Here is a 16,802-nt window from a genome sequence, read left to right as displayed (position 1 = left end):
CATGGCAAGTGTCTTGCTAGGCAGCAGTGAGTTGCCAATTGACAGTGATTAAAGCAGATTAAATGCCTTGTTGATGGCCCAAATCATTTTGTTAATATTCAGCTTCCTATTTACCAAACTTGCCAAACAGGTTAGATGAAAGTGCAACATGGAAACTCACAGGTACCTTGCAGATTAACCTTGCTGCTTGCTCCAAACAACCACCGTGTTGAACACCAGGCAGCAAAATCCATGGGCACTGGCCACAGAGACATTGGCATCTGACATGTGTTAGCCTCTAAGAATCCTAATGGCACATCTCTGATTCACTTTTTGGATGCTTCTGCACTTTGGGTTGCACCAGCAACGATCATTGTAATGCTACAGTAAGGACACTTTGCGCTTCGAGATATGTATTTAGCTCATGGACTGCACCAGACTGCATCTCTCGGCTCTTCACTCGCTGTAATAGCGTTCACTCACTCTGAAGATAGAGACTCATAGAAGTTTACAGCACGGAAGGAGGTCATTTGACCCATTGTGTCTGTACCAACTCCCGAAAGAGCAATCCCATTCTCGAGCCCTATATCTGTAACCATCTAAATTCATCACTTTCAAATATATATCTAGCTCTCTTTTGAAACTTCCTATGGAGTCCACCTCCGTCACTCTCCCAGGCAGCACATTCCAAATCCTGTCAACTCCGAGTAAAGGAGTTTTTCTTCATCTTACTTCTAGCTCTCTTGCTGATAGTTTTTTGAAATTGTAATCCCTAGTTACTGACATGCCAACTAGTGGAAACAGAATATCCTCCTTTACCCTGTCAAAATTGTTCATAATTTTGAAACCTTAATAGGATCACCTGTTAGTCTTCTCTGCTTCAAGGAGAAAAAGCTCAATTTCTCCAATCTTTCCTTGTATCTAAAATCCCTCATTCCTAGTATCATTCTAGAAAATCTCCTTTGAACTCCAGGGTCTTAACATTCTTCCTTAAATAAGTGCCCAGAACTCAACATAATACTTAAAAAGTGGTCTGACCAATGATTTGTAGAGATGTAGCATCACTTCCTTCCTTTTATACTCTTTGTCCTGCTTTCATAAACCTAAGGATCCTGTAAGCCGCCTTAACAACTGTTTCAACTTGCCTGGTCACCTTCAGGGAATCGTGTACATGAACCTCAAGTTCCCTCTGCTTCTGTACTCCTCTCAAAGTTGTACCATTGAGCCTATATTCTTTGTGTTTCTTCTGCCAAAATGCATTGCTTCATATTTCTCTGCATTGAATTTCATCTGCCAGCTGTCTACCCATTTGGCCAATTTTGTCAATGTTTCTCTGAAGTCGCTCAACCATTCCTCACAATTAACTGTTCTCCCTAGCTTTGTATCATCTACGAAATTAAAGATTTTGCACTCAAAACTCATCTCAAATAGTTTTATATAAATAAGAAAAAGCAAGGTCCCAATACTGATCCCTGCAGAACACCACTTTCAACTCGTCTCCAATCTGAGAAATGCCCAACAATCCCAAACACTTCTGATTTGCTAACCAACTGCCATGCGGCACTGTAGTAGATGCTTTCTGAAATTCGAAATAATCAACATCCACAATACTATCCTCATCCACTGCCTGTGTCACCCTTTCAAAAAACATAATTAAATTCGACAGAGATAACCGAGCATTGATAAAACCATGTCGACTCGAGTATTAACTTATTTTTCTCTGTGTATATTTATCTTATCTCATATTATGGCCTTCCACCATTGATTTCAAGCTGACAGGTCTGTAGTTTCCTGAGTTATCCTTTGCCGCTTTCTTAAACAATGGTGTCACATTTGCGATCTTCAGTCCCCTGGATAGGCTTGGAAAATTTCTGTCAATGACTCTGCGATTTGCTTCCTTAGCCCTCTCAGTAATCTAAGATGCATCCATCTGAACCTGGTGACTTCTGTACCTGGAGTGCGGCCCGCCTTTTTCCTGCCTGTTCTTTATCTATCACTATACTGCTCACTTCCTGAACAGCCAAATTTTCAACTAAGCCATTGTCACTGTCTTCTAATTTGGTAAAGACAAAAGTAAAATATTCATTTGGTACCTCGGCCATATCCTTTTGCTTTAGTGAGCAGTTTACCCTGCTTGTTCTTTATGGTCTAGACTCTATCCTTCACTAATCTTTTACTGTTAATATGTTTGAAGAATATTTTACTATTTGTTTTAGCGCAGCCTGCCATCCTTTCAACATGCTTCCTCTTAGTCTTCCTTATTCCAATCTTAACCTCTCTCCTGCATTTGAGATATTCTTCCTGATTTGTATTGACATTAGTTTGGTATGCATCATATGCCTCCCTTTTCTTCCTTATTTTCTCATCAATATCCTTAGTCATCCAAGGTACTGTAGCTTTGGATACCCTATATTGATTTCTTATGGGTATGTACCTAGCTTGTACCCTATTCATCTCTCTTTTGAAGTTTTCCCATTTTTCATCCACTGTTTTATCCACCAAAATGTGATTCCAATCAACCTGCGCCAGTTTAGACCCCTAAAATGTGCCCTTTTCCAGTCTGGGACCTATATCGTTGACTGATTTTTATTTTTTCTAATTTAATATTGAACCTTAATATATTATGATTGCTATTTCCCAAATGCTCCTCCACTCTGACATTCTCCACTTGACCTGCCTCATTTCGTAGGATCAGATCCAGCACTACTCCCTCCCTGATAGGACTGGAAATATACTGTTCCAGAAAATTCTCCTGTACACACTGTAGGAATTTCTTCCCTTCCATACCCCATACACTACCTCTTTCCCAGTCTACCCAGGGTATTGAAATCACAAGCTATCACAACCCTGCTTGTCCTGCAGATTATTATTATCTGCCTACAAATGCTCTCTTCGACTTCTGACTATTTGGAGTCCATAATAAATACCTAAAAAGGTCATCACTCCCTTCCTGTTTCTCACCTCCAAGCATATAGATTCTAATTCCAGAATTGCCTTTCGCTGAAGGACATTGACCCCATCTTTGACCAGACTAGCGCACCATCTCCTTTTTTACCCACTGTTCTTTGATACTGGGTCCTCCATGATCCCGTTTGCAGTTGTGGTGACTGAACCAACATCTTCCAGAATCCTCCTTGGTCGTTTCTCACTGCCTCCCTCTGTTCTTCACAGCATCCCTGCTTTGCACCAACTTGTTTTGCCTTTTTATGTGCTGCTCACTCAGCGAGAGATACTAGACTCATGTTATTTCTGTCTTGCCTTGCTATTTAGCACAGACACACCGGAAGAAAGCTTGTCATAATTGTCAGTATGCCTTAATCAAGTCAAGGAAGATAGCAATTGCTCAAGAGATCCTGGCACATTAAGTCTAGAGTGGTCTCCAATACCAATCCGTGACCTGCACAGCCACCCAATTGTTTTCACATTTTCTGACCTATTGTGGGTTGTTTCTCTCATGTAACGAGAGAGAGGCAGTTATTAAAGAAGGTGAAAGTTGGTGGTACAGCTGCTGTTTTTGGTGAAAATTGGAAGGTGTCCTGAGCGAGTGAGTAGGCAACACAGAGGGCACACAGGGCTCTTGGTGACAGAGATTGGGAAAGATGAAAGCAAATGAGGGATGCTGTTGATAGTAGTGAGAGTAATAGGGCATGAGCTCTATGAGGTGGATACAATAGCAATGATTGTGTTAATGTGAGGTATTTGAGAAAAGATAGTGGCACTTATGCTGGCAGATTGGTGCAGGTCATCAGCCTTTCCCCTACAATACTATGTATTCCTCCGGATAGCTTTAACTCTGGTGCTACCTCAGGCCAGAACGGTGTGGTCTGGTTTCATGGCCTCCAATGCTGGTCCTGGAAGAGGAGGTCCCATCTGTGCACCACCTGGTCTGGCAGGATGTCCAGAAATAAAGGGGTGCCAATTTAACATTGAGATGAGGGGGGATTTCTTCTTTTAGAGGGTTCTGAATCTTTGGAGCTCCTTGTCACAGAGAGCAGTGCAAGTCCTTGTCTGTATTCAAGGCTGAGATGGTTAGATTCTTGATCAATCGGGGAATCAAGGGTTACGGGGAAAGGGCAGGTAACTAGATTTGAGGAATGTTGGATCAGCCATGATCCCATTGAATGGTAGAGCAGGCACGAAGGGCTGAATGGCCTACTCCTGATCCTCTTTCTTATAGTCTTATGATCTTATTTTAGGTGATTCCAGCTAATAGAAGAACAGCTCTTGCTTATTGTTTGGCCATGGCTACAAAATGTTTCTCTTTCCTCCAGGAACTTCATTGATTAAATATTGGCATACGTAAGCGGAGGTAGCATGGTGTACTAGATGAAAACACATCAGGCGGCAGATAAAAGCTGTGCAAAATTGGGAAGTAGAGTGCCGGCTGAAGCTGGGATGAGCAGCACAAAAAAACACTAAGAGGAAATAGAGAAGAAACATCTAAGCGAGCAATTTTGACTAATTTTATATGGGTTTAAATTCTTGTTTAAGTGTATTTTTTTAATGAGTCGCAAATCCATTCTACGGTCAGGCGTCTGTCTTTTCAGTGTTGCTGTGAAAAAGATCCATTTTGTCAAAGCTTTTTGTCTTAAACTCATCAGGCCAATTCACATGGATTACCAACATAAAGAGAAAACACTATTTATGCATGTGAGAGGAGACTATGGATTAGTTTGCAGTGGACTCTGGTATGGGTGTTGCCATGAATAATGCAATAAAGATGACTGACAGTCAATCACCAAACTTTATTTAAATTTTAAATGAGGTAGGTTGAATCAGATTGGCTAAGACTTTGCCCGGAGAAATGAACCAAAAAATGCTGTCATTTATATTGTTGTGTTTAAACTCGACGTGTGTACATGTTCTTTTTGTTTGCAAAGAAGAAGGTGTGTACTAATATATATATTATATTAGTAACTAATATATGTAACTTCTGGTAAACACAAGTCTGTCAATGCAAAGCTGACAATCCTAAATAATTTTGTCATTGTAACTCTTTGCACGCTCAGGATTATTTAGCCAATGCTGTCCAGTCTTGGAATCACATCTAACATTGCACATTGTTGCAAGCGTGGCTTGTTCTCCATGGCAATGCCTCTGCCATCTAGAGTCCACCTGCCAATAACTCAGCACTGTCCTCTCATATAGTATAAAAGTTGTTTACTCTTTACATTGATATTCTTGTGAATTGTCCTAATGAGTGCAAGATAAAACGCTTCAAGTTCTGTACCACCAAATTACTATTTGTATATCTTTTTATTAATGAGTATTAGTAAGCACATTGAATACTTATGTTAACAGCTACAAATGCTATGAATTTTAAAGTACCTTATTTGATTTAAACAGTTTTGAGTTATTTTTCATTTAACGTGGGAGCGCTTTTATCAAAATGATTATATTGCATTTGATATTTAATCATTATGATGCTTGAGGAAGAACCATTTTAATCATGTGAGCCATTCACTTGTGGCTTGTGGTCCTTGTCCATAATCCGCTGCAAAAAGTTGACATTGAGGAGCATTCAGATTACACACAACTTAGAAATAGTATACACACGTGGCATAATGGTTCTATCTTTACATAGTGGCATTTCCCCAGCTTTTATGAACAAACCTCAGATCACTTGTATGCATTTACCTGTTCTTCATTCAACACCTTAATTTGTTTTTACTTTGTTTTATATCATTTAAAATAATTTTTCCATGAAGACATAAACCAAGTTACGAAGAGTAAAATCTATAATTATGCACCTGAGTGTATGTGGTGTAAAGATTTACAATGCTTACTATTATCCTTGTGAGATCCTAGTTATTAAAGCTCTTTCTGTTACTTATTTCTTCTAATTTTCAGGTGCATGATGATTCCAGTAACGGAATTGCGATATTTTGCTGATACTCAGCCTGCATACCGCATTTTGAAGCCATGGTGGGACGTGTTTACGGACTACATCTCCATCGTAATGCTAATGATAGCAGTATTTGGTGGCACACTGCAGGTCACGCAAGACAAAATGATCTGCTTACCTTGCAAGTGGGTTGCAAATGATACATGTCTTGAACCCTTTGATTACCCAAATGCAACACTCCCATCATCTTCAGTCATTCCCCCGTTTTCCAGTGAACCCACAGGTATCCAGTATGACTTGGACCGCCACCAGTACAACTACGTGGATGCAGTATGCTATGAGAATAAACTTCATTGGTTTGCAAAATATTTTCCCTACCTTGTACTTCTACACACGCTGGTGTTCTTAGTATGTAGCAATTTCTGGTTCAAATATCCTCGAACCAGCTCAAAGCTGGAACACTTTGTATCCATCCTTCTGAAATGTTTTGACTCACCATGGACAACACGGGCACTATCTGAAACTGTGGCAGAGGAAAGTGACCCAAAGCAGTCTTTTGCTAAAATGAATGGTTCAATGGCAAAGAAATCCTCTACGGTGAGTGAGGATGTGGAGGCCAGTGTACCCATGCTGCAAAGAACGAAATCCCGCATTGAGCAGGGAATAGTCGATCACTCGGAAACCGGTGTATTGGATAAGAAGGAGGGAGAGCAAGCTAAAGCTCTGTTTGAAAAAGTAAAGAAATTCCGCACCCATGTAGAGGAAGGGGATATAGTTTACCAGCTCTATATGAGACAGACTATTATCAAAGTAATCAAATTTGCTCTTATTATTAGTTACTCACTTTATTATGTTGATGATATAAAATTTGATGTGTCCTGTATAGTAAACATTCAGAACCTCACAGGATACAATGTGTATCAATGCGCTCATCCATTAGCTACACTGTTCAAGATCCTTGCATCCTTTTACATTAGTTTAGTGATTGTCTATGGACTTATTTGCATGTACACACTCTGGTGGATGGTACGCCTTTCTTTGAAAAAGTATTCATTCGAGTCAATTCGAGAGGAGAGTAGCTACAGTGATATTCCTGATGTCAAGAATGATTTTGCTTTTATGTTGCATCTTATTGATCAGTATGATCCATTGTACTCCAAACGTTTTGCTGTCTTTCTGTCTGAAGTCAGTGAGAACAAATTACGACAGCTCAATCTGAATAATGAATGGACCCTAGAAAAACTCCGCCAGAGGATCATGAAAAACTCTCAGGACAAACTGGAACTCCACCTCTTCATGCTGAGTGGAATCCCAGACACCATCTTTGACCTGACTGAACTGGAAGTGCTCAAATTGGAGATGATCTTGGATGTCACCATTCCTCCAATCATTGCCCAACTTACTAACCTCAAAGAACTCTGGTTGTACCACACGCCAGCAAAGATTGAGGCACCAGCTCTTGCCTTCTTACGAGAGCATCTGAAGTCACTACATATCAAGTTTACAGACATCAAAGAGATTCCTCTATGGATCTACAGCCTGAAGAACCTCGAAGAGCTTCACCTAACTGGGAACCTGAGTGCAGAGAACAATCGCTACATCGTGATTGATGGCTTACGGGAACTCAAATGCCTCAAAGTTTTGAGGTTGAAGAGCAACCTAACAAAGTTGCCACAGGTTGTCACAGATGTTGGAGTCCATCTGCAGAAATTGTCTATCAACAATGAGGGCACCAAGCTTATGGTCCTCAATAGCCTGAAGAAGATGGTTAATCTGACAGAATTGGAGTTAATCCGTTGTGATCTGGAACGAATCCCACACTCCATCTTCAGTCTCCATAACTTACAGGAGATCGATCTCAAAGACAACAACTTGAAGACAATCGAGGAAATTATCAGTTTCCAGCACCTACGGCGCCTAGTCTGCCTTAAGCTGTGGTATAACCACATTGCCTATATCCCCATTCAGGTTGGCACTTTGACCAACATGGAAAGGCTCTACCTGAACCGGAACAAAATTGAAAAGATTCCTGCTCAGCTGTTCTATTGTCGCAAGTTGCGGTACTTAGATTTGAGTCATAATAACCTGACATCTATACCACAGGACATCGGGTTCCTTCAGAATCTGCAGTATTTTGCTGTCACTGCAAACCGGGTGAGTGTGCGCATTCAAGTCTTCATAAATATATGTTCACTATTAAACTAGATTTTCATCTGTTTTGCCCTCTTCCCAATTAAATATTGGAAAATCTGAAGACACTGCACCATACTGTTTCCGAGCTGCTAACTCCATCCCACTCTTTGGCAGTAGTATGAGACTAATCCAGTCTGTTTGCAATCTGGTGTCACATTTGACCCTGAGATGAACTTCCTACTTCACATCAGTGCCATCCACCAAGATATCCAACTTCCACTTTTGTTACATTACTCCGTCGCACTCCTGTCCCCCTGCATCAGCTGAAACTAAAATTCATGCCTTTCGTAGCTGTAGACTTGACTATTAAAATACAGAATTGCTGGTCTCCCAAGTTCTGCTCTTCATAAACTTGGGGTCATCCAAAACTCTGCTGCCCATGTCATGACTCTATCCAAGTCCCATTCACCTATGAATCCCTGTGTTCACTGACCTTTGTTAGCTCTTGGTCAAGCAATGTCTTGATTTTTAAAAATTCTCATCTTTCTTTTCCAATCCTTCCACATGCTGGTCTCTGAAATACCGTCCTGCCCAAAAAACCTCTGCAATATCTGTGCTCTCCTATAATTCCTGCCTTTTGAAGTCCCTGATTTTAGTCACTTAATCATTGCAGGCTGTGCCTTCAGTAGACTGAACCTCAATCTCTGGAATTCTTTTGGTAAATCTCTCCCCTTTCTGCTCTTTCTTTATTTAAGTGACTCCTTAAATGCTACCTCTTTGACCAAGCATTTTTCCAGCTACCCTTGTCTCTCTTAACATAACTCCGTATATAATTTGCTTCTTAATGTCTTTGTGAGGTGTCTTGGCTCATTTTTTGTATTAAAGGCAGTGCATAAATTAAAGTTGTTGTTCTGCCCATCGTGAATGCTGTCTTCTAATCATTAACGTAGAACAATCTAAATATCTTTGTACATATATCACTAATATTATTGTTTGCTAACCCTGTAAAAATGTCTGCTCAGTAGACCTTCCCTCCACTACCATGAAGGTAACAAATTTTGAAGGAAACTTAACCGGGATCAAATCTCTTCAGCCTTGAGTTCTGGTTTTGATATCTAATATAAATGCTTATATGGTCTGCAGTATGTCATCCTCCGACACTTCCGCCATCTGCAATCCGACCCCACCACCAAAGACATCTTTCCCTCCCCACCCTTATCTGCTTTCCGGAGGGACAACTCTCTCCGTGACTCCCTTGTCCGCTCCACACTCCCCTCTAGCTCCACCACACCCGGCACTTTTCCCTGCAACCGCAGAAAGTGCTACACCTGCCCCCATACCTCCTCCCTCACCCCCATCCCAGGCCCCAAGAAGACTTTCCACATCAAGCAGATGTTCACCTGCACATCTGCCAATGTGGTATACTGCATCCGCTGTACCCGGTGTGTCTTCCTCTACATCGGGGAAACCAAGCGGAGGCTCGGGGACCGCTTTGCAGAACACCTACGCTCGGTTCGCAATAAACAACTGCACCTCCCAGTCACGAACCATTTCAACTCCCCCTCCCATTCCTCAGACGACATGTCCATCCTGGGCCTTCTGCAGTGCCACAACGATGCCACCCAAAGGTTGCAGGAACAGCAACTCATATTCCGCTTGGGAACCCTGCAGCCCAACGGTATCAATGTGGATTTCACAAGTTTCAAAATCTCCCCTCCCCCTACCGCATCCCAAAACCAGTCCAGCTCGTCCCTGCCTCCCTAACCTGTTCTTCCTCCCACCTATCCCCTCCTCCCACCTCAAGCCGCACCTCCATCTCCTACCGACCAACCTCATCCCGCCCCCTTGACCTGTCCGTCCTCCCTGGACTGACCTATCCCCTTCCTAACTGCCTACCTACACTCACCTTTACTGGCTCCATCCCCGCCTCTTCGACCTGTTTGTTTCCTCTCCACCTATCCTCTCCTCTATCCCTCTTCTATCCGCCTCCCACTCTCTCCCTATTTATTTCGGAACCCCCTTCCCCTCCCCCTTTTCTGATGAAGGGTCTAGGCCCGAAACGTCAGCCTCTCTGCTCCTATGATGCTGCTTGGCCTGCTGTGTTCATCCAGCCCTGCACCTTGTTGTCTCGGATTCTCCAGCATCTGCAGTTCCTACTATCTCTGTTTTTTTAATCTTACAGTTTCCCTTTTTTAATTTATTCACCTTTTAGTTTGCAAGTAAGAACTGAATTAGTTTGTGTTTTCTTTAAGTGATTGATGTTGAGGCCTTTTAGACATCTCCTCAGCTGCTTTGTGCTCTGGTTCCTTGAACCTTAAAAATAGGGCTGTTAGATTATTCTGGGCAGCATTTTTCTTGTAATTACATCAGTTGAGATTTGCCCTTAGTATGACAATGATGAAAGCCTTTTTAAACATGGCTGTAATATGTTCTTGCACATGCTATAGATGAAGTTGATTTTGTTTTTGTTTTTGTTTATTTTTAATTTTCAATACATAATCTTAAGCCTGCTCATGAAAACAGTGTTAGGAAACAGATAAATGCTCACCCAGCTCCGCACTCTCGCCAGCAGAAAGATGGAATGACACCCGGCTGCCTAAAACGAAATAAGGGTTGGAAATAACTACTTCCAAAGAAAAATTCTTTGAAGTTTACATTTTTCTAAATAAATCACCCAAGCCATTCAGTTTAAATCATACTATTCAAGAGTTATGTTGGACGACTGGGGATGTGTGCTATAAAAGTGGATATCATGAAAATATTACTTTGATTTTAGTGGGTATTCTGTGCACGCATAAAGCCCAGGAACCAAATATAGGCATAAGTTTGCAAATGATTTGCTGGAGGATACTGCATGTTTAATTGTATGTCTTCTGTAGCCAGTGTGAAAATTAATTCCTCCAAATTTCAAATGTTTATACTATAAATTAAAACTTGGAGAGTTTCCAAAAATGTCTTCGGTATTCTCTGAATTAACGAGCATTTTCTTGATAAATGCTACTTCAGCCAGCATGTGCAGCAGTTAAAATATTTAACATTATTGTTCTTTATCTTTTATTTCCCCTGCCATATCATGCAGATTGAAACCCTGCCACCTGAACTGTTTCAATGTCGTAAGCTCCGAACTCTAAACCTAGGGAATAACTGCCTGATATCACTGCCATCACGGGTCGGTGAACTGACGAGTTTAACACAGCTGGAGCTTCGAGGAAACAGATTGGAGTGTCTCCCTGTGGAACTGGGAGAATGCCGACTGCTGAAACGAAGTGGCCTCGTGGTGGAGGATGATCTCTTCAATACACTCCCATCTGAGGTTAAGGAGCAACTGTGGCGAGCAGACAAGGAACAAGCCTGAATTTTATCAATATTGTAAGGGGGAAATACATATTGCCAAGTTTTCAGCGGATTTTGAGGCCTGCTGTACTGGAATGATTGAGCAGATTTTCTATTGGAAATAAGCAGGAAATATATCTTGTTTTCTGTTCCGGGAACTGGTGCTGTCCAAGTGGAGCAGAGCAATTGACAAAAAGGAATGCCTGCCAGTAACTAAAAGAATCATTTAAAGAAGTAGCTGGGTTAAATATCTTAACACAATTAGTATTTCTGCTTTAATGAATCACAAAAAGCTAATACGTTCATAGCCATGGCCTGTCAAAAGACCGAATTTGCCAATGCCTTGTTATTTATTAATTAAGCTGGTACGGTATGAGGGACCGGTACTGTAGCTGCCCCAAAGAGGCAGTACAACCTTTGCATGATACTTTTTTTTAGAAAAAGAAGTCCCTTTTTGATCATCTTAGGCCAAATAAAATGCTAATTTTTCATCAAGCTGATTTTTTTTTTAAGCATGGTGACTGAACTGAATTCTCAATTTCACATCCTTGCCATCAATCCCTTCCAAATAGAACAAATCACTACTCAATACTCTTGAGTTTTGCTGACAAAAGATTTGAGGAGAGGAGTTTTCATAACCGCTCTTTTGCAGATATATGCAATATTCTGAGAGGAGTGAGTATTGAACTTTAGGGACTGTTTGGTCAGGTTTTTTAATAAAAACTGTTAAATAGCGAAAGGTTAGTTTTTTTTTAAGGTTCAATTTAATTAAGTTGTTGGGGCACTTCCCTTCATTTAAAAATACTGAGGAAATAAAGCCTATTTTCCATGACATGTAACTGTGCCTCAAAAATACTTCAAATTACAAAACTTAGGATAAGGTATAAACATGAGAAATGTTCCTTTACTCATATTTGAGGGAAGAGACCAGTTCGTTTCTAACTTTTATTGTAAATCATAAGCCATTTAACTTTGGGTAATGTGACACAGGTTCAGTACCTAGTTTGTGCTTAACACTGATTTCAACAGCTTATGTAAGGAAATGGGTAGGGGGTGGGAAGTGGGATTGCGGTGCAGAATGCACTGTTGGAAGGGCAGAAGTGGTGAAATGGAGCTGAGGGTTCCCACTCCTGTTTACTCTTCAGTGACCCCTGCTGGAAATGCATTTGTGTGAATGGAATCAGGCTTGGTTGGGATACTTCTACAGACATCGAGCCTGCAATGATTGTCAAGGTTAGCCTGCTTTGATTGTCAAGGTTCACAGAGGAACAAAGGGTATTTGGAGATGACATCCAGAAACCGTTGTACCCCAGCACTTGAACAGTGGAAATTTGAAATGGAAATGTTCACTTAAGGAACTTATAAATATTTTTCTGTGTAAAATATTTCCCTCATCCATAGTGTTTTGTATCTTTTATATTCTGTATATGCTCCAGTGGTTAACTTTTGTAACAGCAATGTATTGAACCTACATGCTGCACTGTGGCTGTTGCCCATGAGAATTGCCCTTACTATCTGATTTCTTACCATTCCAACTTTTAATCCTGTAATGTTTTTCTTCTGTGCCATTTCTCTTTTAAATCAGGTTCTGTTTTTTAGTGTCCTGGTTTTGCTGCCATACTTTTACATAGATCAGACATCTGTTGGCTTTCCTGCTCATTATCTGTCACCCTTGCACTTCTCTACACTTTGCCCTCATCCCGCCAGAACCTGAACAATCAAATGACTTTAAAAAAACAAATAGGCAATATGAAAAAGATCAATTAAAGATGAAGATCAGAGTGAGAAAAGGGCAGAAGTAGTATTGAGAAGCAAGTAGGGATTTCAAAGGCATGTAGGGAAAGGAATAATTTTTCTTCAAAAAATTCATAATCAGTCAGTAAAGTGAGAGCAGTTTGGGTGGGATCCATATAAACGTCCTGAAATACTGTTCAGCCATTTGTGATTTTCCAGTATTTTCTGTTCCTTTTGCAAACATTCACACAATTTTCTTATTTCCAATTCCTTGTGATTATGTGAGTTCTATGCTGGCTGGTACATGGATAATATGTGGATTATAAGAATACTGTGTGGCATAATTTTTGGAAGAAATGGCATTTCGAACAGTGGTGGCCCTGGATCAGCCTGCCTGTCATCTAAGGTACCTAGTTTCAAATCCAACCAGAAATGATCGGACCAAAGTGTCTTCCATCTGCTTGCCCTTTGGACAGTTTCCAGTAGACTTGGGCTGTCTGCACAAAATTACGTACATTTAATTGCATACTAATTGCCAATGTCACATTGATAGGCATGGGTTGAAAAAAAATTCACACCGTCGAAGTCATACTGTTCTAACAAGGCTGGGGCAAACTAGAGGGAACTTTGATTTATCAAGATATGCCTGATTGCAGCAGCTTGATACTGATGCAAAGATCCCTCAATCAGGGTAAAGGAAAGGCAGATTTTCATTGTTGGCTCTGTTTTAATGGTTTCTTAAGAAACTGTAAATGCTAAGTTTCTATTTTTGTTAATGCTCAAATTACTGAAAATGTTGCAATTATCCCATTTACTCACTCAAGAAAGAAATAATTATTGCAGTGTGCTTTTAATGAGATTGGCCTGCTTTGTACCCAAGTTGGATGCTGTAGAAGATTTAATTATTTCTTAATTGTCATTGATGCTAAGACTTCAGTTCTGTGTCCTCAGGGGTCATAAAGCCTCAAACTAGTAGCAACACTTTTCTCAGGTTTGTTATTTTGATTGTTGAATTCTTACATGTGTAAGTGACTGTAATTATACTAGTTTGCTTACACATTTATTCAAAGCAGTAGAAAGTATTACCTAATGCCGTGAAATAGGCTTTATTCACAATTTTCATGTTGAAAGCCTACTTTTATTTCTCTTTAAATGTAACCAGAAATGTTGTTAATTTCATGTCTTAACAGCCCTATTTTAAAGCTGCAGTGTTTTTCAATGGTCAGCATCTCAATCGAAATGTCATAAGATATCTCAATAATAAACCCATCCATTTGGAATTTACCTCTTGTCAGAACAGTAAAATCTGACATTTTTACCTAGAGCAGTTGAATTGCTAGGAATAAATTACAAAATTATTCATATTCTGTTGTATTGTAATTATTTGTGTGTTTTATTTGGACAATTATTCAAATACAATTGGAAAGGGATTTAATTGGTCTCTTGCATGTGCTTTAGTATTGATTTTTCTTGATGATCTTCTTTGTTTCTTTCCCATACCTCTCTCTCTCTTCCCCACCCACTTCTTTCTTCCCTCTCTTTCTTCATCCCCATTTGTTTGCATATGCACAAAAACAAATAGTAAACAATATTTATATATTGTGTCTTTTTTTAAAAGAAAACATCAGTGAGGATTACTAATTAATGCTAAAATGACTTTCTGACCTTTTTGGCTCCCAGATCGAAGTATAAAGAAACTTTACATTGAGTTTATACTTTTTAAAATGAAAACGTGGGTCTGCTATATGTTCCTAAATTTAACATGATGAAGAATTAAAAGATGAATTCCGACTATTCCACACTAATCTTACAAATAAGTTTGTTAATTACCTGTCCATTGCCATTGAAAATGAATGAATAAGCATCAAGAATGTACAAAATATGCAATTTCAGAATAGATATATTACAAATATGTATTATAAATACCTATGTAAATCTGTGTGTAAATTATAAAGTTGTATAAAGTTATGCATAAATCATTCTATGTAAATGTGATTTTCACTGTAATCTTTTCTCCTTCTAGCATCTGTAGACTCACCATTTACCTTAGTGATGTATTTTACTGCACATTACTGCTGTTCTGACTTTTAATGTCTTTGTTGCTGATGTTGCTTGCCTCCACACATAGTCACTTAGCAGGCAACATGACTAAGTTGACTCGCCTACTCCTCCCACCTATCTCTGCAGTCAATAATATTTGGAAAAATGTCATTGACCTACAGATAACCAAGAATGTTAAGATTCTAAATACATGGTCAATTATGGAGAATTCACTCCACAAGGAAGAGAGCTTGTATTTATCTGATGTCTCAGCATCTCTTTAAAATGTCTAAAGAAGCTTTATAACTGTTGGAACAGTAATTCAATTAAAGTGAAACGAATACAGAAGCCAATTTGTGCACAGTATGGATGTCCAGATAATGAGTGGAACTTGCAATTTCATGGGAGGGCCCGAGATTATCAATTGACCATAATATACCATTCTTACTTTTTCCTCCTGTTGACTTCATAGAATTATGTAAAATTAGTTATAAATCTTTATATGTTTCTACAATCACTGCACCATCATTTGACTGTCCCTCCAGTTTACCGGTTATTGATACATATTACTGCACATCGTCACAGCCGTATCTTCTGACATTTAATTTGGTGGGAGGGAAGATGTTGGCTAAATAAAGGAAAACTCCATATTTTTTAAAATCTGCTATGATTTATTTTTGTCAACTTAAACATTATTCATCGGACAATGTGCTTGCGTCCATCATGGGACTTGAATCCACAGTCTCTGACTCAGATGCCAGCAGTGTTAATAACTAAGCCAGAACCGTATATTTTTTTCTTTCCTGGTGTTTGACTTACGGCATGGTTTTTTAAATTTGATATCGATGAGCAAATAGGATGGAAATTTTTTTTTAACAATGGGAAAGTGTGTGGGGAAACAAATGTAAGATTAGAAAGCAGATAAATAAAGTGAGACATACACTTGAGTAAATCCATAGTTAATGCTAGCTGTGTGAACAAGGAGAACCCCAATACAGTATGACAGACTAATAGAGCTACTCAGTAATTTATAATTTTTAATCTTGTTGTATCAACCACTGCTTGGGGCTATTTTAATGTGTGAAGACTTTGGGCAGCTGAATTATTAGAAAAGTGGTGACTGTTAAAAAGGAGGAAACATGCAATGCATGACATAAAGGCTAGAATTCCATACTTCAGTTGCCAACTTGTTTGGGCTGATTTGTTTCACTGTGGTGCTGTGAGATATGAACTAGTGAAAGATAGAATAGTTCTTAAACCAACAATGAATACTGGAAAAACTCAGCAGTTCTGTCAGCATCTGTGCAGAGAGAAACAGCTCACTTTTCAAGTCTGTTATGACTCTTCTTTAGAACATCTTTACTCAAATGTAATAATTCTTGTTGATGATTAATCAAAAATGCTAACAGGTCATTAATTAAAATCCTTTTTTTCCCATTCTAACATGGCAACATCATATAAATGAGGCATAATTTTCCCTCCTGCCATAAGTGATCCTGTTTTTTTCTAAGATGTACATCTTTTCAAATCCAATATTATTTTAACTGATTCATCTTACGTTGTACAGTATTCATTGCAAAGCCAGTGGGAACACCATGGAGTAATTTAGATAGAAGTTGAAGAGCTTTTAAGAGAAACTAAAATTTTAAGAATCTAGATTCTTTTTTTTTCTTTATTTGAATACTAGTTTTGATTCACTATTCATGCTGAGTTAGCTGATATCAGGTCAACAGGCAGC

At 39.4% G+C, this 16,802-nt stretch overlaps 1 protein-coding gene across 5 annotated transcripts in view; it reads left to right on the top strand.

Annotated features, from left to right (window-relative positions):
• lrrc8aa (leucine rich repeat containing 8 VRAC subunit Aa) overlaps nucleotides 1–15,724 on the top strand; it is a 62,458-nt gene extending 46,734 nt beyond the window's left edge. For 4 of the 5 annotated variants that reach the window (XM_048613438.1, XM_048613437.1, XM_048613436.1 and 1 more), the window contains 2 exons: nucleotides 5,830–7,978; nucleotides 11,037–15,724. In XM_048613438.1, the coding sequence (XP_048469395.1) occupies nucleotides 5,834–7,978; nucleotides 11,037–11,312 (2,421 nt within the window). In that variant the 5' untranslated portion in view covers nucleotides 5,830–5,833 and the 3' untranslated portion in view covers nucleotides 11,313–15,724. Of the gene's footprint in view, nucleotides 1–4,683; nucleotides 4,745–5,829; nucleotides 7,979–11,036 lie in introns of those variants that run through there. The other variant, XM_048613435.1, reaches the window with a different exon arrangement.
• Nucleotides 15,725–16,802: the final 1,078 nt, after the last annotated feature.

The sequence above is a fragment of the Rhincodon typus genome, chromosome 28 (assembly GCF_021869965.1).
Source record: "Rhincodon typus isolate 14 chromosome 28, sRhiTyp1.1, whole genome shotgun sequence".
Classification (NCBI taxonomy): Eukaryota; Metazoa; Chordata; class Chondrichthyes; order Orectolobiformes; family Rhincodontidae; genus Rhincodon; species Rhincodon typus.
The sequence above is the reverse complement of the archived record's forward strand: the minus strand, read 5'-3'. Positions and strand labels throughout refer to the sequence as shown.